This window comes from Rana temporaria, chromosome 4 (genome assembly GCF_905171775.1).
Source record: "Rana temporaria chromosome 4, aRanTem1.1, whole genome shotgun sequence".
In the NCBI taxonomy this organism is placed as follows: domain Eukaryota; kingdom Metazoa; phylum Chordata; class Amphibia; order Anura; family Ranidae; genus Rana; species Rana temporaria.
This window is the reverse complement of record NC_053492.1, coordinates 267299687-267322551: the sequence shown is the minus strand read 5'-3', so window position 1 is coordinate 267322551 and position 22865 is coordinate 267299687. Positions and strand designations below refer to the sequence as shown.

At 45.3% G+C, this 22865-nt stretch overlaps 1 protein-coding gene across 1 annotated transcript in view; it reads left to right on the top strand.

Moving 5' to 3' along the window:
* Nucleotides 1-11928: 11928 nt before the first annotated feature.
* TUBE1 (tubulin epsilon 1) overlaps nucleotides 11929-22865 on the top strand; it is a 35703-nt gene continuing 24766 nt past the window's right edge. The window contains exons 1-4 of the mRNA XM_040350257.1: nucleotides 11929-12223; nucleotides 14023-14096; nucleotides 17409-17461; nucleotides 19905-19962. Coding sequence (XP_040206191.1) covers nucleotides 12199-12223; nucleotides 14023-14096; nucleotides 17409-17461; nucleotides 19905-19962 — 210 coding nt within the window. The 5' untranslated portion in view covers nucleotides 11929-12198. The remainder of the gene's footprint in view (nucleotides 12224-14022; nucleotides 14097-17408; nucleotides 17462-19904; nucleotides 19963-22865) is intronic.

The window sequence follows — 22865 nt, the reverse complement described above, 5'->3', positions numbered from 1 at the left end:
AGCGTGCCATCCTCGCCTACCACCAGATGCAGCTTGTCATTCATTAGGTGTCGACAGCTAGAAGGGTATAATGGTGCACAATTAAAACCTGTGACTTAGTGTAATTAAAAGGCAGGGTCATTTTTGGGTATTTTGCGAAGACACCCTGGCTGAAAAAGCCTGGAATAGACAAAGAAGAGTTAACAATATAATAAACAATGAAAGAGAAGGCAAAATACAAAACAAAGTAAATCCGCGCTATCCAATAAGTGAGCAGCTACAAAAAACAGTGAACAAAGTAAAATAACAGACAAAACATACAATTAGTAGCGCTAAATAGTGATATGAAATATCTATATCAAATAAATCCAATGACGGATATGTGAATAGAAAAAAGGAAGAAAAAGGACAAATATAAATAAAGTCCAAATATTGAATGGTGAAAAAACTTGATGGATGTGTAAGACTGGATGAATGATTCCAGATCAATAGTGATACACTCTTCAACGTGATACACATTGGTAAAATACCCGCCACCAATAATGCAGAGGCTTACCAAAAAAATTGAACCCTAATGAGCCTACGCCCAGAGGGTCAATATAGCTGAATGTATATAAGGGCTGTGATGATACAGAACCAAATCTTCATACGATCAATCATCCAAACGAAAGAGAGATGTCTAGTGCTTGAAGATGATAGCTCCCAAACAGTCAAACCATAAGGCCGATGTATAAAGGAAGGGTAAAACAGAAGAAGCACATAGCATAATACCGTAGGCACTGGGCTTTTAATAATGGTTAGAAACACTTACATGGAAGTGGAAGAAATGAATATATCGATCAATATGTGCGTGGAAGCAGTGGAGTTACCCGACGCGTTTCACAAAAACTTGCTTCGTCTGGAGCATGCCTCCACTGATGCCGCTCTCTCTTAAATGTACAATCTGACCCTGAGCACAGGAACCCCCCCCCGGGAGCCCGTCCAATCAGAAACAACTTCCAGGTTAGCAGTCCAAATGGACCAAAACTATATATATCCCTGATAAAAAAATAACCCACCTAATATAGGCAAAAAAAAGGGGGGGATAAATAGAGGTGTTAATTATATTGTAAAAAATGGCCATGATAATAGATAGGTCCAGCAGTGGGAAAAGTCATATGAGCCAAATAACTGCACATCACTGACCAACAACCAATCGCGCACCGCGATGCGCGACAGCGGTAACACGTGACAAATCACGTGAGATGCAATCTCCGCTGTTACCAATCGCACACCGCGGCGCGCCATAGCGGTGTCCCATGGCTCATCACGTGAGCTGTGACCTTCCGCTTGGCGTGGAGTGCAAACAATGCATGCCATATGGCACGCAAGTTGCGTTCCAACAGCCGGATATGAAGGCCCCCCTCCAGGACATGTGCGGCTGCTCGTGCGCCGCGTGACCCGCACACGCACGCTGACGCACACGCCGTGTGACCCGCATGCCGCGCTCCAAGGGGCCGCTAGACCAATCATCACAACCCCACATGACATGTTAGGGAAGTAAAGTTAAAACTATGTTCCAATACAAATGAATGAGGAGAATTTAAAGGCCCCCTTGCATTCAATACCGGGATGGAGGAAACATCCCCATGTTGGAACCAAAAAATTAATAAGCCCAAATGCCTATTAAAAAGCACAGTTTGCATGAAAAATTATAAATATGAAAATATATATTAAAAAGGGGTTTAAACAAAACAACATCGTATCTGATACTGAGCTGTTAAATCGGGTAAAACCCATAATATAACCTTAAGTAGAAATGGATATGATAACTAGATATGATGTATACAAAAAAGATACAATATAAAAATGTATCTCCAGAAGGACCATCTCCCATTGGACGAACCCCCAATAAAATAGCTATCTGTATATACATGAGATGCTACAAAGACTGATATGCATATTAAAAGAACATCCAAAGAAAAAAACAAAAATTTAAATATTTGAATAAAAACATGAAAGTAAAATAAAAAATGATAAAAATAAAATAAAAATGGAAGGATACCCACAAATAAGGCCAAACCTTACTCAACATTAATCAAGGCTGAACATCAACTTTAGGATTTATTAATAAATTAATTAATGTCCCACTCAACATTAAGGCCTAACGGTGTGTGTGTTCTCAACTCGTAAATCCAGAAGGTCTCGAGTTGAGACACGCCTCAAGTCTTGGGACTACCCCTCCATGAGGGGACAAACTGGTCTATAATTAGAAATTGTGTACCAGATGGATTCCTTTTGTGATGTGATCTATAGTGTCGGGGTACAGTATGGTGGGTGTCTCCGCCGAGAATAAGAGCTATATGCTCTCCAACCCTCACGGAGAATGTACGAATGGTACAACCCACATACTCTTTCCCACACAGGCACGTAATGAGATAGACCACATATTTAGTCGTCCCACAAGTGCAGAAATGTTTGATAGGGTATGTTTTCCCTGTAATGGAAGATCTAAATTCCAAACTTTTTGCCATGCCATAAATGTTATGTTTGCAAACGGTACATTTCTTGCATGGATGGTAGCCCACTAATTGATGAAAAAAAGGAGGGATGGGTGGGAGGATTAATAATATTGGGTGCGATTTTACTTTAAATCGTAGGTGCGCCCCTGAACACAACTTTCGCCCGCTCAGGCAGCACCGTACTCAAAACCCGATCATTCCTAAGTATCTCCCAATGTTTGGTGATGATAGATTTCACCTGTTTATATTGGGTAGAAAAGGAGGTGAGTAAAGCCCACTTGAAGCTGTCATCTTGCTCTCGCTTCGGTTCAATCTCAAGTAAAGAGCTCCTATTGGTCTCTAAAGTAGTTCTAAGATCCATTTATATACTTTCAGGGTCATACCCTTTGTCAATAAACCTCTGCTTCAAAATATTAGCCTGTACGTTGAAAGTGTTGACATCCGAACAATTTCTGCGTAATCGCTGTCACTAGGGATAAAACCGTTGCGATCAGTCTTCTTGAAAAAAGTTTTAAAGTGGAACTGATTGTCTACGATACTGATTTCAAGATCTAAAAATTGGATCATCTCCTGGCTGGCTGTATAAGTGAGGGATATACCTCTATCATTGTGATTTAAATGATTAATAAAGGTCTCAAGTGTCGCCATGCTGCCACCCTAGAGGAGTAGGATGTCGTCTATATATCTGGCACACAACACTAGAGAACCGGTGTCGTAGGCATAGACGACATCCTCCTCCCACTTGGCCATATAAAGGTTGGCAAGACTTGGGGCATACTTAGCCCCCATGGCGACACCGCGAAGTTGGAGATAGAACTGGTCGGTAAACCAGAAATAACTTTGCTTCGTAGCAAATTCCAAAAGTTCCATAATAAAATCACTTTGAAAAGAAGCTAACGTGTGATCCTTCTTTAGATAGTAATGTACAGCCTCAAGGCCTTTGTCATGTGGGATACATGTATATAGCGAATCTACATCCGCTGTTATCATGATGTAGTCGCCTCGTATATCTACATTGGTTAATTTTCTAATTGTGGCACCTGTATCACCTAAATATGATGGTGTGTGTTTCACCAATGGCTGTAAAAAGTTGTCAATATAACCGCAGGTGCAGGGGCACAGTTTGCGGCCTCTGACAATGTAGGGGAAGAAAGGCCAGATACTGACTCCATTATCACCCACTGACAGCCCTCAGGTACTAAGTGAAAAACACTCAAGAAGTCCACCCTCCTTGCTGTGCCGACTGGGGGGGGGTTACCCAGGGGACTCACCACCCAGAGGGAGACCGCTTAGCAAAGCTGCCCGCCTTCCTAGTATACACAGCTTGTGTGAGGAAAAAACTGTGAGGTAAAATCTGTGAGGTAAAATCCTCGAGGTAAAAACTGTGAGCTGTGCTCCGTTCAGAAAGCCAGTGCTAGAGACTTCCCAGGAGACAGACCCCCCCCCCCCTCACAGAAAGCGGACCCCGGCGCCCCACAGGGACCCGGAGCCCCCCCATAGGTACACCCCGGTCGCAGTGGGCCCTAGGGCAGGAGTGGAAAGGGCGACAGAGAGCAGGGAAAGGAAGGACAGGAGAACTCCTTAATCCCGGGAATGCCCAGCTGTTCCACAACCGATGGTACGGAGTAGCTGTCGGCCCGGTCCACTGTGAGTAAAAACAAAACAGCCCAGTCATGTGTGGACCCTGGAGCAAAAAGCCCACCGGCCACCCCAGGAGTTATGGGGTATGTCGTGGCAGACCCAGCGCTTAGCTAAGGTGTGCTCACGCTCGATGGTCGGACTGGGAAGACTACATGGATCTATATATCCAGCCTGTCGCCCAGCCGGCAGTTGATAAAAGAATCTTAAAACAAAGCAAAATAAAATAAAAAAAATCTTCAGGGCGCTGGGCACAAAGAGAGCCACGTCCTTCTCCTCTGCTAGGCAGAAAAAAACTGAGGCTGCATGCTGCAGGGAGGAGTGTTATGTCCGGTGGGAACGCCTCCGGGGTGGGGGGTGTTGTTGCCATGGACAATCTCAAATTTCCAGGCAGAAAGAACAGCATATATAATATAAAACTGCATGCAGGGCACTGGACAAAGCATTAGGGACAAAGGGGATGTGAAATTATTTGATATAGTAATATAATCCGTAAGATTACGGTGTACTGTATGTGTTTTGTTTTTTGCACTTTTTGAATTTGGTGCCAGGCTCCATCCCCGTGCATTGCCACGCTCGCAGGGAATGGATTCTGGCACAGTGATGAATCGAGGTGGAGTACACAGCAGGTAAGTAACTTTCCCTGGATCCTGCAATGCCATCCCGAGTGCGGCTCGGGGTTACCGCTTTTGGTAATGAAAATTCACCCCAAGCCACTCTGGGGATTGCCGTCAGGAAGATTACATATGCACATGAATATATAAAAACCCAAAAAAACTGAGCAAAATTTGCTAAAGGTAAATATAACCACAATGTATGCTACAAAAATTCAAAGAAAGCACTAAAAGCATAAAAAGTATCAATAAATATTATATAATATATGTGATAAAAACAATAAAAGTTTAATCTTTGCATACATATAAAGTGCAATGTGCAACACAAGTGACCCCTATTAGGATTTCACATCAACAAAGTTCATTAGTGAATCCTCTGCAAGCTATTAGCAGCTACTTCCTGCTCCTTCCTCAGCCTGCTTACCAGAGGTTAAGGCCCAACAGCGCATGGTCATGTCCCACAGGCAATCAGCATACCACACAACCAGACCTCAGATAGTTCATCTTCCTTCAGTATTACATGCAGAAATGATTGTTCCAACAATCGCTCACAGCAGCCAGGCCCGCAATCATATACATAAACATATAAAGAGCTGCCAAACGATTTCTAATACTGTTCAGCCAGCCTTGTGATCCAGGCAGACCTGCCAGAGAGCAAAGACAGGTTGGTGATCTCACTGATCTCCACTGCAGTTGAAGAAAACCTACAACCTCCTCTTTAGATGTGAATAAAGCTTAAAGTGGAGTTTCCATCCCAAATTTCTTTTTCATTATTGTGCTCATTAGAAAAAGTAAAAAAAAAAAAATCATTTTTTTACTCATCTGGAAATGCCTGTTGCTATGCGGTCCCACAAAATCTGCCTTTGAAACCACCTAGGATTCTGACATCATCTCCCTCTAATGCTCCTGGGAAATGTGTGTCATCATTTCCCAGGATGCAGTGCGCTGTCCAATTATCACTCCCCATCCAAGACTTCCAGGAAGTAAGGGCCAGATTCAGATACATTTACGTTGCTCCACGGCAGCGTAACGTATCCCATTTACGTTACACCGCCGCAGGTTTACAGCGTAAGTGCCTGATTCACAAAGCTCTTACCTGTAAACTTGAGGCGGTGTAACGTAAATCCGCTCAGCGCAAGCCCGCCTAATTCAAATGGGGTGGGCACCATTTAAATTAGGCGCGTTCCCGCGCTGAACGTACTGCGCATGCTCCGTCGGTAAAATTACCCGACGTGCATTGCGCTAAATGACGTCGCACAGACGTCATTTGTTTAGACGTTAACGTAAATGGCGTCCAGCGCCATTCACGGATGACTTACACAAACGACGTGATTTTTTAAATTAAGATGCGGGAACGACGGCCATACTTAACATTGCTTAGAACACCTAATTTTACGACGCGTATTTCGACGGAAATAACGTAAAGTTAGAGCGACGGGTAACGCAGACGTTCGTGGATCGCCGTAACTAGTCATTTGCATATTCTACGCGGACCGCAACGGCCTCGCCACCTAGCGGCCGGCCTAGAATTGCATCCTAAGATCCGACAGTGTAAGTCAATTACACCTGTCGGATCTTAGGGCTATCCATGCGGAACTGATTCTATGAATCAGTCGCAATGTCAGGACGGCCGGAAAAGAGAGATATGACGGCGTATCAGGAGATACGCCGTCGTATCTCTTTTGTGAATCTGGCCCTAAGTGCCTGTGAGCTTCACAATGCCCACAAGCAAAATGACAACGGTGTAGACATAGTTTTATAAACTATCTTTTTTGAATATCTATGCGGATTGTAAAATAGTAAGTGACCGGATTTAAATTATAAAAACGCAGGATGAAAGGACATACATTTACAAAATGCTAATTGTGGTTGGAACTCCTTAACCCTCATAAATAATGTGGAAACAAAAAGTGAAAGGAGGATGAACTATTGCGCTACCAGCCTGAAGTACATACTGAATTATAAAAAAGTATATTTTATTAATACAAAATTCTTTTAAAATTCTTTTTGGAATACAAAATAACATAAAAAGTAATACATTATGTTCTGGAGTCACTAGAAAATATCAGCATTACATGTGTGTCACTATTACTAAATGTGCTCCATAGAAGAGAACAGAGGTATAGTGGATCCTCAGAAATCATGCATTACTCTTGCTCACCTGTTGGGGACAGGTCTTCTTGTCCCAATTTTCTCCTCTTCAGATGTAAATGAGCCCTCACATTGATTGGTCGTATTCGTATATATATATATATATTTCAGGTTAGAAAAAAAAACTTTATAGTAACATGAGGAGGGAGAGTGTGGTTAGGAGACTGTAAAACCCTGCGGCAGAGTCGCATTTTTACCACCCCTAACTGCTAATCCTTTAGCTGCATAAGCAACGGTTGGGGGTTTACACATGCTTGCAGCCGTGATGGTTGGTGTCACAGCAAGAATTATACCCCCGTTGCTTTTTGCAGGTGCTACCGCTGATAGGGCAGTACAACCAGCCCTGTTGTACCGGGCGCGGTCAGCTGGGGGACCCGAGCAGCTTTCTAGTTTTTTTTTAATCACCCCCGCTTCTACTTGCTTAGGGGGTTACAATTACATTTTACTGGGCCCCATCAGGTAACAAGAGGGGCCCAGGATGTGGGAGCATTGAAGGGACTTTTTCTTCATTTTCGGGCGCGTGTACATCATTTATTTTTGGGTGCTGCATTCTCTATAGTTCGGCCGGCTGCTCTCTACCTTCCCCAGTGCCTGGCAGAGTGATCTGTATGCACTGTACCTGTTCCTCTCTCTCAGGTGATGGCTGCGACTGATTAGGCGGCGGACAGGGAGGGAGCATTAAAACTAATTCTGGCATCGGCTAGCGTGGCAGGCGATGGCAGCACACAGTGAGTCAGATGGCATACATTATATCTTCTTTAATAGAATCCTCACTGTGCTTTATGCACAGCAGGTGGTCAGTTCCGTCATATGCTGTTGGGTGCTCACTTAGTTACGTTATGGTAGTACAGTAATACCTTGGATTGCGAATAACGCGGTTAATGAGCGTTTCGCAATATGAGCTATATTTTTTTTTAATCCTGACTCAGTTTGAGAGTGTTGTCTCTCAAAACTAGCAGGATTCAAGCCTGTGCGGTGTGCAGTACCGCAATTGGCCAGAGGTGTGGGGGCGCCAGGGAGCCGTTCAATGCAGCACGGATGCACTTGGAAACACTCGGAAATACTCTGTTCCCGGCCTTTCCAAGGGTTTCCGAGGGCATCTGAGCAGTCTCCGAGTATTTACGACACCCCCCTGACCTCTGGCCACATGTGGTACTGCATACAATAGAAGTCAATGTGGAACAAATTATCTTTGTTTCCATTGACTTCTATGGGGAAACTCGCTTTGATATGCAAGTGCTTTGAATTACAAGTATTCTCCTGGAACGGATTATGCTCGTAATCCAAGGTTCCACTATACTGTGTGTGGAAGCGATAGAAGGAGCTCTGAAGCCACCCAATCACTTCCACAACCCCCCCAAGACAAAACTGCATTTTGTTTATGGGGAGTGGTCAGAGGGCCAAGTCAAGTAGGCTGTATGGGGCCCTGCTTCCACCCACCGAATACATCCCATTCAAGTGACTGAGGCTGGTGTGCAATGCAAACAGCTGTGCCCTAGTGCAGGGTTCAAGGAGTTAAAGCAGGCAGTGAGGAGATAATAAAACACATTCTTACTGCCTGTCTAAGACTGGCCATACACCTATAGATTATCTGCAGATTTTCTATAGTCAGATGGAAAAAGTGGGAGATTCCTACATCCACACAATTTAGTGTACATGGAGAAATCTGTTGCACTTTTTCCATCTAACCATAGAAAATCTGCAGATAATCTATAGGTGTATGGCCAGTCTTATGCTCTCTGAAAGGCAATCTAAAGCCTCATACACACGATCGGATTTTCAGCGGGCAAAGCGTAGGACTTTTGTCTGAAGGGCATTGGCCGTGAACTTGTCTTGCATAAAAACGGCAAAGAATTGTCGGCCAACAAACACAAAACAACTTGGTTTTTCAGCTCTTTAACGCCACCCTTTGGGCACTTTATACTAATGTTGTGTTTGGTGAGCATTGCTTCCGAGCATGCGTGTTTGTACTTTGGAATTTTGTCCGACGGACTTGTGTACACACAATCAGAAAATCAGACAAAACACAATTGTTGGCGGAAAATTTTAAATCACGCTATCCAACATTTGTCCGTGGAAAATCCAACAACAATTGTCTGATAGAGCATAGAAACGGTCGGATTTTCCGACAACAGCCTGTCATCACACAATTCCTGTCGGAAAATCCGATCGTGTGTACGAGGCTTAAGTGTGTATTGCTCCTCAGAGAGCACAGCTAGTGTAAAGGAGCCCTAAGGGTTAAAGATGAATCAAGCAGAAGGAGGAATGGACAGGACACACATTGCATTCTCTTCTCTCAGTCAGAGATATCTATCATTTAGGAAACATGATTTCTTCTATTAGAAAGGAAAACTCTGTGTCTGTGTTCCCTCTGACACTGTCTCTGAGGATTTTTAATAGCAGCCTCCTGGTGTGTGGCTAAACAGAACATCCAGTATATCGGGAATGCTTCCCTCTGCTCCCTCCACTGCCTGTGTTTTGTCAGATATGGCGACCCGTCAGAATTGGTAACGGAAGTGATGTTCCGTCGCCGCCATCTTGCTACACTCCGCACTCCTCCATAGTAAGGACACTCTGAGAAGGGGGAAGCAGACATCTTGTTACACCCACCAGAGTTTTGCATTTTACACTTATTTTCAACAGTAAAGTGAGTTTATATACTGAAATCCAGTACTTAGAACTCCGTCTGACTGCAACAGCGGCAAGCCTGCTCATCTCACAGGTTTGCTAATCTGACAGAAGTTCGCTGCTTTTAAAATTCAATATCTAACCAGTCAGACGGACTTTTAAGTACTGTACTGTAAACTCACTTTCCCGTTAAAAATAAGTGTAAAATGGAAAACGCTGGTGGGTGTAACAAGATGTCCGCTTTTCCTCTTCTCAGAGTATCCTTACTATGGAGGAGTGCGGGGTGTAGCAAGATGGCGGTGACGAAACGTCACTTCCACTATCAACTCTGACGAAAAACCTGTTTCGTCAGATTCGTCAACCCGTCAGATAGTGACGTTTCGTCGCCACCATCTTGCTACACCCCGCACTCGTCCATAGTAAAGATACACTGAGAAGGGGGTAAGTGGAAATCTTGTTACATCCACCGGAGTTTTGCTTTTTGCATGTTTTTTTTTAACAGTAAACTGAGTTCATATAGTGAAATACAATACCTTTAACTCTGTCTTACTGTTTAGATGTTGAATTATAAAAGCTGCGGCAAGTTTGCTGATCTTACAGGTTTGTCAATCTGACAGATGTTTGCTGCTATTAAACATTTACACTGAGTTCTAAGTACTGTATTTCACTGTATAAACTCAGTTTACTGTTAAAAAAAACGAGTATGATGCAAAACTCTGGTGGGTGCAAGATGTCCACTTACCCCTTCTTACACTTTGATGGGTCGCCACATCTGACGAAACACTGGTTTCTGAGCCCGGTGTTCTGTCAAAAGTTCCAATGGATCAAATTTTCCAACCGGGTGTACTGTGCATGCTCGTCCACGAGAACGTCTTTCTGCTGCACGTCGTCAACCCATCAAATACACCAACTCTACTAGCCACCGCACCGCGCCTGCACGGCCTTCGTTTAACACACGATGATCCCCTATAGGGATGAGCTCCGGCGTGTTCGCACACTCCACGTTCAGAGCCCGCCAGGAAGTCTGCACGGCGCTGCGCTAACCACAGGCAGGGAGACATTTCCTGATCTCTGCAGCCGAGCATCAGGACTAAGGATGAGCTCTGGCATGTTCGCATAGAACACGTGCAGAGCCCGCCAGGAAGTATGCACCGCGCTGTGCTAATCACAGCCAGGGAGACATTTCCCGATGCTCGGCTGCGGGGATTGTGAAATGTCTCCCTGGATGTTATTAGCGCAGCGCCGTGCACACTTTGCGGCGGGCTCTGCACGTGTTCTATGCGAACACGCCAGAGCTCATCCTTAATCAGGACAATGTCTCCCTGCCTGTGATTAGCGCAGCGCCGTGCAGAGTTCCTGGCGGGCACGTGGACTGTGCAAACATGACGGAGCTCATCCCTGATCCCCTATCACACACAAACTCTACTCACTGCCACACCGCTCCTGCACGGTCTTCCTTTATCACACGATAATCACCTGCCACATATCTCAGATATATATAAAAAAAAAAAACGCACTATAATCCCCTGTCACATCTCCCACACATAAAAAAAAGGAGATACATGGACATTAAGGGCCAGTTCACACCAGACGCAGTTCCATGCACATTTTTGTCTGCACTAAAAATGCATGCAAATTGCTTTCCATGTATTCCAATGGCTCTAGTTCACACCATGCAGTCAGTTTCCGGTGTAGCATGCAGATCTGTATCTCATGAAGATCGGTATCCTTGCCATCAACTGCGCGTGTGCCGATTTCAGGCTATTGAAGTCGAGCGCAGAGCAATGGATTTCCAACAGTACACACCAGCGAACCCGGCATTCGGGGCGACGTGGACTTAGGGGAAAGTGGCCAGTCCGCTCGCTCGGCCTCCTGGCTCTTTTTTTTAACATCCTCCAATCCACGGGGATGTTAAGGAAAGAGCCTGGATGCCGACCGAAGTTTCACTGGTGTGTACTGTCGGCAGTAGCTCTGCGCTCGACCTCAATTGCCTAAAATCGCCACATGCGCAGTTGATCTGTTGAGCTGCTACAGATCTCCATGCTACACCGGTCAGATTCTGCATGGTGTGGACAAGAGCCATTGAAATACATGGAAAACACTGTGCATGCATTTTTAGTGCAGAAAAGAATGTGCACGGAACTGTACCTGGTGTGAACTGGCCCTAAAGCAAAAAATACGCACTATAATCCCCTGTCACATCTCCCACACATAAAAAAAGGAGATACATGGACATTAAAGCAAAAATACGCCGAATTTGATAAGTTAGAGCTTTTGAGAGAACACCGGTCCCTGACAGATGAGATCTGTCTTGCACACATGGGGCGGGACTCGGGAGCGACGCTGGTAAGGTCTGCCTGCAGTCATCGTGACAAGCAGGAGTCTCGGGCTCTAAACTGTGATCATCTCCTCGGAGCGCTGCTATTTTGGGGCGCCGCCACTTCAAGGACACTACTAAGATGGCGCGATCTAACGCGTTCGTTTATCTGACAGAACGCCGTCTTCCAGCAGTTGACACCGTTGCTATGACACCGCCAGGGAGCGCCAAGCACAACAACTCACGCTGTACGCTGGTGCTGCTGTAAAGTACGTCCCCGTGTACAGAGAACTAAAAGAAAGGTTCCTTCTACAGGCAGGCTGTGTGAGCGGTAACTGGTGCTGTCAGAGCGGGGGAGAGAGAGCGAGAGATGACACAGTCTATAGTTGTACAAGGTGAGCAATAATGGAGAAACTGGAGGTGATAATAGTTTCCATTACTTATTGGCTTGTCTGTTTTCTTGCTGGTGCCTTTGTTCACTTTATTTTAACTTTCTAACTTGACACATTCCGGTTATGGAAATCAATTGTTCTGTAAGTGGGAATGGACCTGCTGCTCTTGTTGTTTACTGCAAGCTTTCTCAAACTTTGTTTTTTCATCATCATTTCATAATTTAACCCTTGCCTAATGCCTAAGCCTATTTCTGACATTTGTTGCTTAACCACTTAAAGCGGGGGTTCACCCGAAAAACTATTTTTTAACATTAGATTGAGGCTAATTGTGGGAAGCAGAATCAGGTGTTTTTTTTTTTTTTTTAAATCAATGCAGTACTTACCATTTTAGAGATAGATGTTCTCCGCCGCTTCCGGGTATGGTCTGCGGGACTGGGCGTTCCTATTTGATTGACAGCCTTCCGACCGTCGCATACAGCGCGTCACGAGTTTCCGAAAGTAGCCGAACGTCGGTGCGCAGGCGCCGTATAGATCCGCACCGACGTTCGGCTTCTTTCGGCAACCCGTGACGTGCTGTATGCGACGGTCAGAAGGCTGTCAATCAAATAGGAATGCCCAGTCCCGAAGACCATACCCGGAAGCGATGGACTTCCCCTTTTAGTTACCATCATTAATAAAGTAAGTAAGAAGAGTGCAGCTGCTTTGAGATCTTTGAGTTCCAATGCTGTGTGGTAACATTAGCTGTGTGGGTTTCTTCTCGTAATCCCAAATACTGCTGGTAAGGATTTAGCTTCCTCTCAAACTGGAATACAGTATAGCAGGGTTTGACAAATTTCTCATACGTGAATAGCGCCCGCATATGTAAACGGTATTCAAACCACACATGTGAGGTATCTCCACGATTGGTAGAGCGAGAGCAATAATTCTAGCCTAGACCTCCCTCTGTAACTCAAAACATGCAACCTGTAGAACTTTTTAAACGTCCCCTATGGAGATTTTAAAGGGTAAAAGCTTGTCGCCATTCCACGAGCGGATGCAATTTTGAAGCGTGACATGTTGGGTATCAATTTACTCGGCGTAACATTCTCTTTCACAATATAAAAAAAAATTGGGCTAACTTTACTGTTGTCTTATTTTTTTAATAAAAAAAAAGTGCACTTGTAAGACCGCTGCGCAAATACAGTATGACAGAAAGTATTGCAACAACCGCCATTTTGTTCTCTAGGGTGTTAGAATATATATAATGTTTGGGGGTTCTAATTAGAGGGAAGGAGATGAAAAACACATTAGAACTGCTGTTTTGCTACTTGTAATGTAACTACTTGTAGTGCCAACGGCCACCACAAGATGGCGCAAGATCAAAGGATGAAGCTTAGGCCTGCAGAAGGCCGCAAAGCCCTCGGCCTCAATTACCGGCAGGCCTAAGCTTCCTTCTGTGAAGGCCGCAAAGCCGCGGCCTCAGTTACCGGCGATCGCGGCGGGCCCGCGGCGGCCGGTAATTGAGGCCGCAGCTTTTCGGCCTTCTGCAGGCCTAAGCTTCCCCGGGCGCCAGGTCACAATTTCTTGTCGCAATTGCGACCGGGCGCACAGATTTTGTCGAGGCCTGCATTATAGGCATGATTAATAATGAGGTTCTGTGAGGGTTTGTTGTAATGGTCTCTTTGCACTCTATGTGTAATATGGCATTGCACAAATATGAGGACATTCTATTTTGGCAAAATATGACCCAGGCAACAGAGTAATTTTGGGAATATTTAATAATTTATTTTTTATTTTTTATTACACTTTTTTTTCTTGTGTAGTTGGACAGTGTGGAAATCAGATTGGGTGCAGGTTCTGGGACCTTGCATTGAGAGAACATGCCGCTGTGAACAAGGTAAAACAACTTCTTCTTTTTCAGATTATTATTTTTTAATTCAAGCTGACACATACTGTATGTTTGCATTTTGTACGCTGACTGGTACTTCAGAACAGTCCTGAGTGGCTGGTACAACATCAATGGCAACTCATCTTCAGTTTAACACAGAGCAAAGTAACACTTCATTAAAGGAGTTCTCTGACCTAAAAGTTTTAACCCCCGCTGTGCCCGGGCTGTAAAAAAATAGAAAATAAACTGTCACTTACCTGCCTACGATCCCCCATTGTTCCGATATCGCCGTCCCGTTCTCCGGTCCCGGGCCCCTTCCGCTTCCTGTGTGTCGGTGACTCATAGTGCGCTCAGCCTATCAGCGGCCGCAGCAATGTCCCGTCGCGGCCACTGATAGGCTGAGCGCACTATGAGTCACCGACACACAGGAAGCGGAAGAGACCGGGACCGGAGAACGGGACGGCGATATCGGAACAACGGGGGATCGTAGGCAGGTAAGTGACAGTTTATTTTCTATTTTTTTACAGCCCGGGCACAGCAGGGGTTAAAACTTTTAGGTCAGAGAACTCCTTTAAGTGTCTATGTGGCTGCTTGTGCTGAGCTATTTGACTTGATGTATGTTTCTGCTCCTGGTCAATGCTGAGAACACATGCTAAGTTTCACGTTATGCTGCCCATGTGTTCAAGACCTTAAAGGGGTTGTAAAGGTACATTTTTTTATTTTTATTTTTTTCCCCTAAATAGCTTCCTTTACCTTTGTGCAGTCCTCCTTCACTTACCTCATCCTTCCATTTTGCTTTTAAATGTCCTTATTTATTCTGAGAAATCCTCACTTCCTGTTCTTCTGTCTGTAACTCACCACCGTAATGCAAGGCTTTCTCCCTGGTGTGGAGAAAGCCTCTTGAGGGGGCGTGCAGGAGTGTCGGAACACTCTTTACTTTGCAGATAGAGAAAGGAGCTGTGTGTTAGTGGGCGTCCTGACACTCCTGCTCGCCCCCTCAAGAGGCTTTCTCCATACCAGGGAGAAAGCCTTGCATTACTGTGTGGAGTTACAGACAGAAGAACAGGAAGTGAGGATTTCTTAGAAGAAATAAGGACATTTAAAAGCAAAATCGAAGGATGAGGTAAGTGAAGGAGGACTGCACTAATGTAAAGTAAGCTATTTAGGGATTTTTTTTTTTACCTTTTACAACCCCTTTTAAAGTGCTCCTGTGATGGTTTAGAAAAGTGGTACACGCGCAATTCCCTGCCAGTTTTCACTCCAGGGATGTCAGCCTCAACCACTCAGATCTGTGTGGCTACATTCAGAAAATTGTTGGAGACGGTGAAACAAAATCCATCCAAACACAGCCAGCCTACAGCAAACATAGAAATTTAAGTGAAGCAAAAACTCAGTGACAGAATAACTAACGAATCAACCTAATAAACAGCAAGCCTAACTATCCACTAGCTATATACAATATATGCAAAATGGGGGAACACAGAAAGACAGGGGAGGACTGGAGGCGCAGGGAGCAGATGAGAAGGGGGATCCAAAACTGGAATCAGAAACGAGGGGTAGATGGTATAAGGCAGCAGGAAACGGGGCAGAAGCATGATCGAGATCTAGGGTTGCACAGATACCAATACTAGTATCGGTGCCGATACCGAGCATTTGCCCGAGTACTTTTACTTGTGCAAATGCTCCAATGCTTGATCCAATACCTGGCCAGTCAGGGTTGACCGGTGCAGCAGTGGGGGGAGTTACAAGCACCGATCTCCCTGTATAGATTTCAATAAAGCAAATGAGAGTCGCTTCTCTTCCTCACCACCCTGCGGCTTTCAGCTGCTTTATTGAAATCTATACAGGGAGATTGGTGCTTGTAACTCCCACCGCCGCACCAATCACCCTGGACTGTCCTCCATGTGCTCTTCCGCCCCCCTCCTTTCCTCCTTCAGATCTGTCAGGATAAGGAGTAAAGGAAAGAACCTTACCGGCTCCTTCCTTTTCTGAATGATCAGGCAATGATCACTGATTCTGTCCATTCATACCTGGACATCGTGAAGTGTGTTTACGTTGCTTCAGTTTATGAATTAACAGGAGCCTCTGTCTCCTATCCATTCGTTTAATAAAATTGTAAAAAAAAAATCTACACAGTCCACGCATCATCAGTGCCGCATATTGGTGTCACTGTCACATGTCATTAAAAAAAGTATCGGGAATCTGTATTGGCGCGTACTTTAGGGGGGGGGGGGGGGGAGTATTGGTACTTGTACTCCGTTTTAAAGTGGTATCAGTGCAACCCTATTAGGATCAATTGTAAACAGAATCTGGCAGCTTCAAAACACTGGAGCAAGAGGCACTAGTAGGGGAGAGCCTAAATGTCTTCCCAGCAGCCAGGATCAGGTGGAAACTGATTACTGGGAGCTGCTGGGAGACACCTGCTAGTGGACACTGAAACTACAACCTTGTGCTCTCGGAAGCACAGTGCCACCAGCAGGGGATCCAGGTCCTGACAGCTTCATAGAATCTCACATTTGTCAGTCAAATTGCATGAGGGGGATGGTAACAATTTGGCTAGGAGATAAGTTAACCTTTTACAACCTGGGCATAGCCTCCAAAACTTGCTCCATGCATTACAATCTCCTTTAAAACTGCCAACAACCAAAGCCACCCTGACTACAGTTAGTTGTTGGTAAAGCTAAAGGAGGTTGTACAGACATTGTAAAATCCGATTGTAACATATGGATCCAGCCCAAAGGCTCCTGTGTGGTGGTCTAAAAGGTTTCAAATCCCGTTGATATATAATGCAGAATACTTAAAAAAATAATAATAATAATAATAATTTCCCTCCCTTTAGTGAGCCAAAACCTCTTTCAATTGTGCCTCACACACTCTCTGACATTCACAATGTGGAGAGGGTGCCAATCCAGAAAGCACTGGGTAGAACTAGTCGATAGCCACACACCTGATCCCACTGTAGTGCAAGCAAACCTGGCCTACAGGAGGGACAACGCTGCTTTAAACTTGCAGTGCAGCATTGTTTCCCCCCCATCACAGGAAGCTACACTAGGTGGACTACACTTGCAGGATCATTTGGTATTTGTGAGACTTTGTTGGGGAAATTAGGTTAATTAGTCACCACAGATGCATCATGTTTTTTTGGGAAGCCATAGTTCTATTTTAAAGAGCTTTATAGGGATCGTTTGAAAGCTAAGACAGGTACTCTTGTAGGTTTGAGGTTAGGTTCACGTCATAGGAAAAAAGATTGCTGTAAAAGTGTATTTACATAATTTAGTGTTGTATAAATGTAACCAGAAGCAAAACATTTCTTTTTTCCAGAAAGGAATTTACGACGAAGCTTTGTGCAGCTTTTTTAGAAATGTTGATACAAGGTAAGGTTTATGGTTTATACCAGAAAATAAGAAATATGAAACATGCTACTATTACAGCGCTGAAAAATGGTTATGCATAATCTGAAGTATTTGATGTTGCCAGTCCTGTGGATCCCTTGTCTTACAAATAATCACTGTGAGCTTTATAACTTTCAGGACGGTCAGCCATGTTGGTAAATTAATTTAGGCTGGGTTCACACTTGAAACTGATGCGGCTAATAGCAGGGGTCTGGTGCGTCTCTGTTCTCTGTTTCAGGGACGAATTGGGCCCAAGTTTTTGCCTAAATTTGGACCTGAAGCTGAGCCAAAGACGCACAAGACCCTTGTGCAATTCGTCCCGCAGCCAGTCCCACTCTACTGTCATACAAATTGGATGCAGGAAAAATTCTTACTAGTGTGAACCCAGCCTTTAAAGTATGATCGTAGTTGTTCAAAGTGTTCATTGGCCCATTAAAATCAAGCTTGTGAGGATCATGTACAGTATCTTGATTTGTGGCGTGTGGCCAATATCAGCGCCTATTCACAGGTCACCATTTTCCTGCAGTAAAACCCATGAATAAAAATGCGTTTAGAAATCCAATTCTTTCCTATGTAGCTGGTTTGTATCTATGCGCTATAGTTTAGTGTATATGGGGCACGTGTGTGCATTACCTCACATGTTGTAGTTCACACATAAGTGTGAATAGGCCCCTAGTTTATAGTCCACGTTGCCCTGAAGGTTCAGTGATTTCCGTTGGCAAGGATTGCGCCTGCGCAGTCAAGACAGGAACCATATCGATAGACGGAACCATATCGTCAGATCACCGGTGCCCACGAACCCGGAAGAAACACCGGGCAAGATGTCAGCCATCTCAGTGGTGTGCGGGCGCCGATGAGAGGGCTTTGTTCCAAGGTAAGTATTTCATAATGAGCTAGTATGCTATGCATACTAGTTTATTAGATCTTTGTCATACAGGAGGTTTTTTTTGTTTGGCTTTTTTCTTTTTTTTGGGGGGGGGGGGTGTCACAACCTCTTTAATCACTTGCCTTCAGGGCACTTGCACCCCCTTCCTGTCCAAACCATTTTCCAGCTTTCAGCGCTGTCACTCTTTTGAATAGCAATTGCGCGGCCATGCAACACTGTACCTAAACACATTTTTTATAATTTTCTTCACACAAATGGAGCTTTCTTTTGGTGGTATTTAATCACTGCTGCCCCCCCCCCCCCCCAAAAGAAAAAGACAACATATTTTGAAAACAAAATACATTTTTTTTTTTTTTTACTTAGTTTCTGTCAGTACATTTTGTAACTAAGTAGTTTTTCACCTTCACTAATGAGGCGGCACTGATAGGTGGCACTGATAGCCAGCACTGATTGGCATTGCTAATGGGCACTGCTACCAGTGGTGGACACTGATTGCTGGCAATGGTGGGCACTGATTGGTGACACTACATTGCTACACTGTAATCGGGGCACTAATGATCAGTGCACTGATTACATTCCTAGATGTCTCCCTGCCTGGCGATGCCGCTGATTGGCTCTCCTCGCCACACAGTCTGTCAGTGTGAGGCGAGGAGAGCCCATTTACCTGCATCTCCGTGTTTACATGTGACCGGCTGTGATTGGACACAGCCGATCACCTGATTAAAGAGCCGTGGAAGCGGCTCTTTACAGAGATCGGGGTTGCATCGTGTCCTAGCTGCGATTGCCGCGCCGCACGCCTGTTCTGACGCCGTCATATGACGGAGTCCCAGAACGAGAGCCGCACCGCCCCGCCGTCATTTGACAATGGGAGGGCGGCAACTAGTTAAGGTCCAGGCCTTTTTCTGAAACTTGTTGTTTACAAGTTTAAATTTGGTATTTATTGCTAGAAAATTACCTAGAACCCCCAAACATTTATTTTATTTATATATATATATATATATATATATATATATATATATATATATATATATATATATATATATATATATATATATATATATAATTTAGCAGAGACCCTAGAGAATTAAATAGCAGCTGTTGCAATATTTTATGTCGCACTGTAATTGCGCAGCGGTCTTTCAAATGCAATTTGTTTGGAAAAAATACACTTTAATGAATTAAAAAAGAAAACAACCGAAAAGGTGCTGTCACAGTGCTGCGCTGGAGGGCTCTGTTAGCAGGCAAGTATGTCCTAATGTACTAGTATGCAGTGCATACTGGTACATTATGACTTAAACCTGCAGGGGGGCCAGCTTTTTATTTTTTTTTATTTTTAGGAGGTTGTGATGTGAGGATGCAAATCTGTTGTCTTGGAGAACTTTTTAAGTCTGAGAGGAAAAGTGAAAATACTCTTTAGGCAGAAGTGCATTGTACAATAAGATCTCAGAATTTAGTCATGGTAAAATGCGTACCAATGTCCCAGTCATTTTGTTGTGAATAGGAGAGCCGTTGTTAAAAAGAAAACTTTTTGTTTTTCAGAACTGAAACTGTCAGACCAGATGTTCAAAGAGGGAAGATTTGCTCACTCAAAGCACGGGTAAGACAAATGAAACTGATTGCATCTTGAATTACCATCTCTAAAAGTATCAGTGCTGTTATGACTGCACTATAATGTAGCTTCTGTCCTGCTCATCACACACAGTATAACTATGGATATCAAAAAATGTAATCGAGACATTTTATTACAAATATTTCTAAGTCATGTGCAACCCAATTATGCTATGAACCAAATTGGCACTCTACTTATACTCTCCTATTCATTGCTTGGCATGGATATACCTTGTTAAATATGCAGTATGTTTTAAACTACTGTTATTAAACTACTTTCTGAAGTTCCAGGTGCATTTCAGCTCCAGCTATAACATTTTAAATGGAAAATTGCATACACAGGAAGACCTAAGCACCTGTGTTTTTTCTTTTTCTTTTTTTTTAAATGGCATCCACAAAAATAATCCTTTTGTAAGGAGGACCAACAAAATAGTCCTTCAAGCTAATTGTCAATTTCTGCAAGGATCCTCCAAGGTTTCTGAACATCCAAACCACCACAGGTGGTAAAGAAATTCAACTAGGAGAGGAGCAGAGAGCACCTTTAATGCTTCGTACACACGACCGGTTTTCCTGCAACGCAACGAGAATTTTTGGCCGGGAAAACCGGCCGTGTGTATGCTCCATCGCAGTTTTCCTGACGAGAAAACTGCCGGAAAAAAGAGAACCAGCTTTCTTTTTTACCGGCTGACTTTTTCCCATCGGGAAAACCGTCCGTGTGTATGCTTTTCCGAGGGGGGGAAAAAAACGCACATGCTCAGAATCAAGTATGAGTGCTCGTTCTGGTAAAACTAGCGTTCGTAATGGAGACAGCACATTTATCACTCTGTAACGGACTGAAAAGCACAAGGCTGAAAAGCGCGAATCATCTCTCGCCAAACGTTTACTAACGCGAGATTCAGCAAAAGCAGCCCACAGGGTAGTGCCGTTTGATTGGAACTTCCCCCTTATTGTCCCGTCTTATGTGTTGTACAGTAGGTGCACGCGATATTGTGTCAATCTCGCTCCCTTTCTCGGCGAGATTGACCACCTACGAGCCCCATCGCGGGAGCCAGCGCCGAGCTGGCTTGCCGCGATGGAGACAGAGCCGTCATAGAAGCGACGGGAGATCCGACTTGGATTCCCGCCAATTCTACACGTGTGCGGCGTTTGTTATGAATCCTGAGGCATGGGTTCCCCCCTCAGGAGCATACCGGGCCCTTAGGTCTGTTATGGGTTGTAAGGAGAGCCCCCCTACGCCGAAAAAAACGGCGTAGGAGGTCCCCCCTACAATCCATACCAGACCCGTATCCAAAGCACGCTGGCCGGCCAGGAAGGGAGTGGGGACGAGCGAGCGTCCCCCCCCCTCCTGAGCCGTACCAGGCTGCATGCCCTCAACATGGGGGGGTTGGGTGCTCTGGGGCAGGGGGGCGCACTGCGGCCCCCCCACCTCAGAGCACCCTGTCCCCATGTTGATGAGGACAGGGCCCCTTCCCGACAACCCTGGCCGTTGGTTGTCGGGGTATGCGGGCGGTAGGCTTATCGGAATCTGGGAGCCCCCTTTAATAAGGGGGCCCCCAGATACCGGCCCCCCACCCTAAGTGAATGGATATGGGGTACATCGTACCCCTAACCATTCACCTGTAGGAAAAATGTCAAAGTTAATAAACGCACCACACAAGGGTTTTTAAAATAATTTATTTTTCTGCTCCGGAGGCTCCCCCTGTCTTCTTTATTAGCTCTTTTACCAGGGGGAGCTTCTTCTTTGACGTCTTCGGGTGGGTGGGGGCCGCCGTCTGGTTCTCTTCCACCGCCGGGGGGGTCGCTTTTAAAAAAGCCCCCACCCCCCGGCGGGTTTCCTCCGGCGTCTTCGGCGGGGGGGCTTCTTCTTCCGCTATCCCGACGGGTCTTCTCCGCTATCCGGGGGGTCTTCTCAACTCTCCAGGGGTCTCCTTCTATGTTCGCCGCTCTCCGCTGTTGACTCGGCGCACCCCGGTTCTTCCTCTCGCTGTCCGGTGCCTTCTTCTTCCGTGCTGTACGTCTTCTTCTCCCTCCGTGCTGTGAGTTCTTCTTCCGTGCTGTGACGTCATGTTCTTCACTTCTCTTCTTCTCCCGATGTTGACACGTCGCCTTTCCTCGCTGCAATGACGTGTGCGCGGCTTGCATCGGATTTATATAGACCTCACAATCCCATCATGCTCTGGTACCTACCCATGTGATACCTACCCACGTGGGTAGGTATCACATGGGTAGGTACAGAGCATGATGGGACTGTGAGGCCTATATAGGTCCGATGCAAGCCGCGCACACGTCATTGCAGCGAGGAAAGGCGACGTGTCAACATCGGGAGAAGAAGAGAAGTGAAGAACATGACGTCACAGCACGGAAGAAGAACTCACAGCACGGAAGAAGAAGAAGGCACCGGACAGCGAGAGGAAGAACCGGGGTGCGCCGAGTCAACAGCGGAGAGCGGCGAACATAGAAGGAGACCCCCCGGATAGCGGAGAAGACCCGTCGGGATAGCGGAAGAAGAAGCCCCCCCCGCCGAAGACGCCGGAGGAAACCCGCCGGGGGGTGGGGGCTTTTTTAAAAGCGAGACCCCCCCCGGCGGTGGAAGAGAACCAGACGGCGGCCCCCACCCACCCGAAGACGTCAAAGAAGAAGCTCCCCCTGGTAAAAGAGCTAATAAAGAAGACAGGGGGAGCCTCCGGAGCAGAAAAATAAATTATTTTAAAAACCCTTGTGTGGTGTGTTTATTAACTTTGACATTTTTCCTACAGGTGAATGGTTAGGGGTACGATGTACCCCATATCCATTCACTTAGGGTGGGGGGCCGGTATCTGGGGGCCCCCTTATTAAAGGGGGCTCCCAGATTCCGATAAGCCTCCCGCCCGCATACCCCGACAACCAACGGCC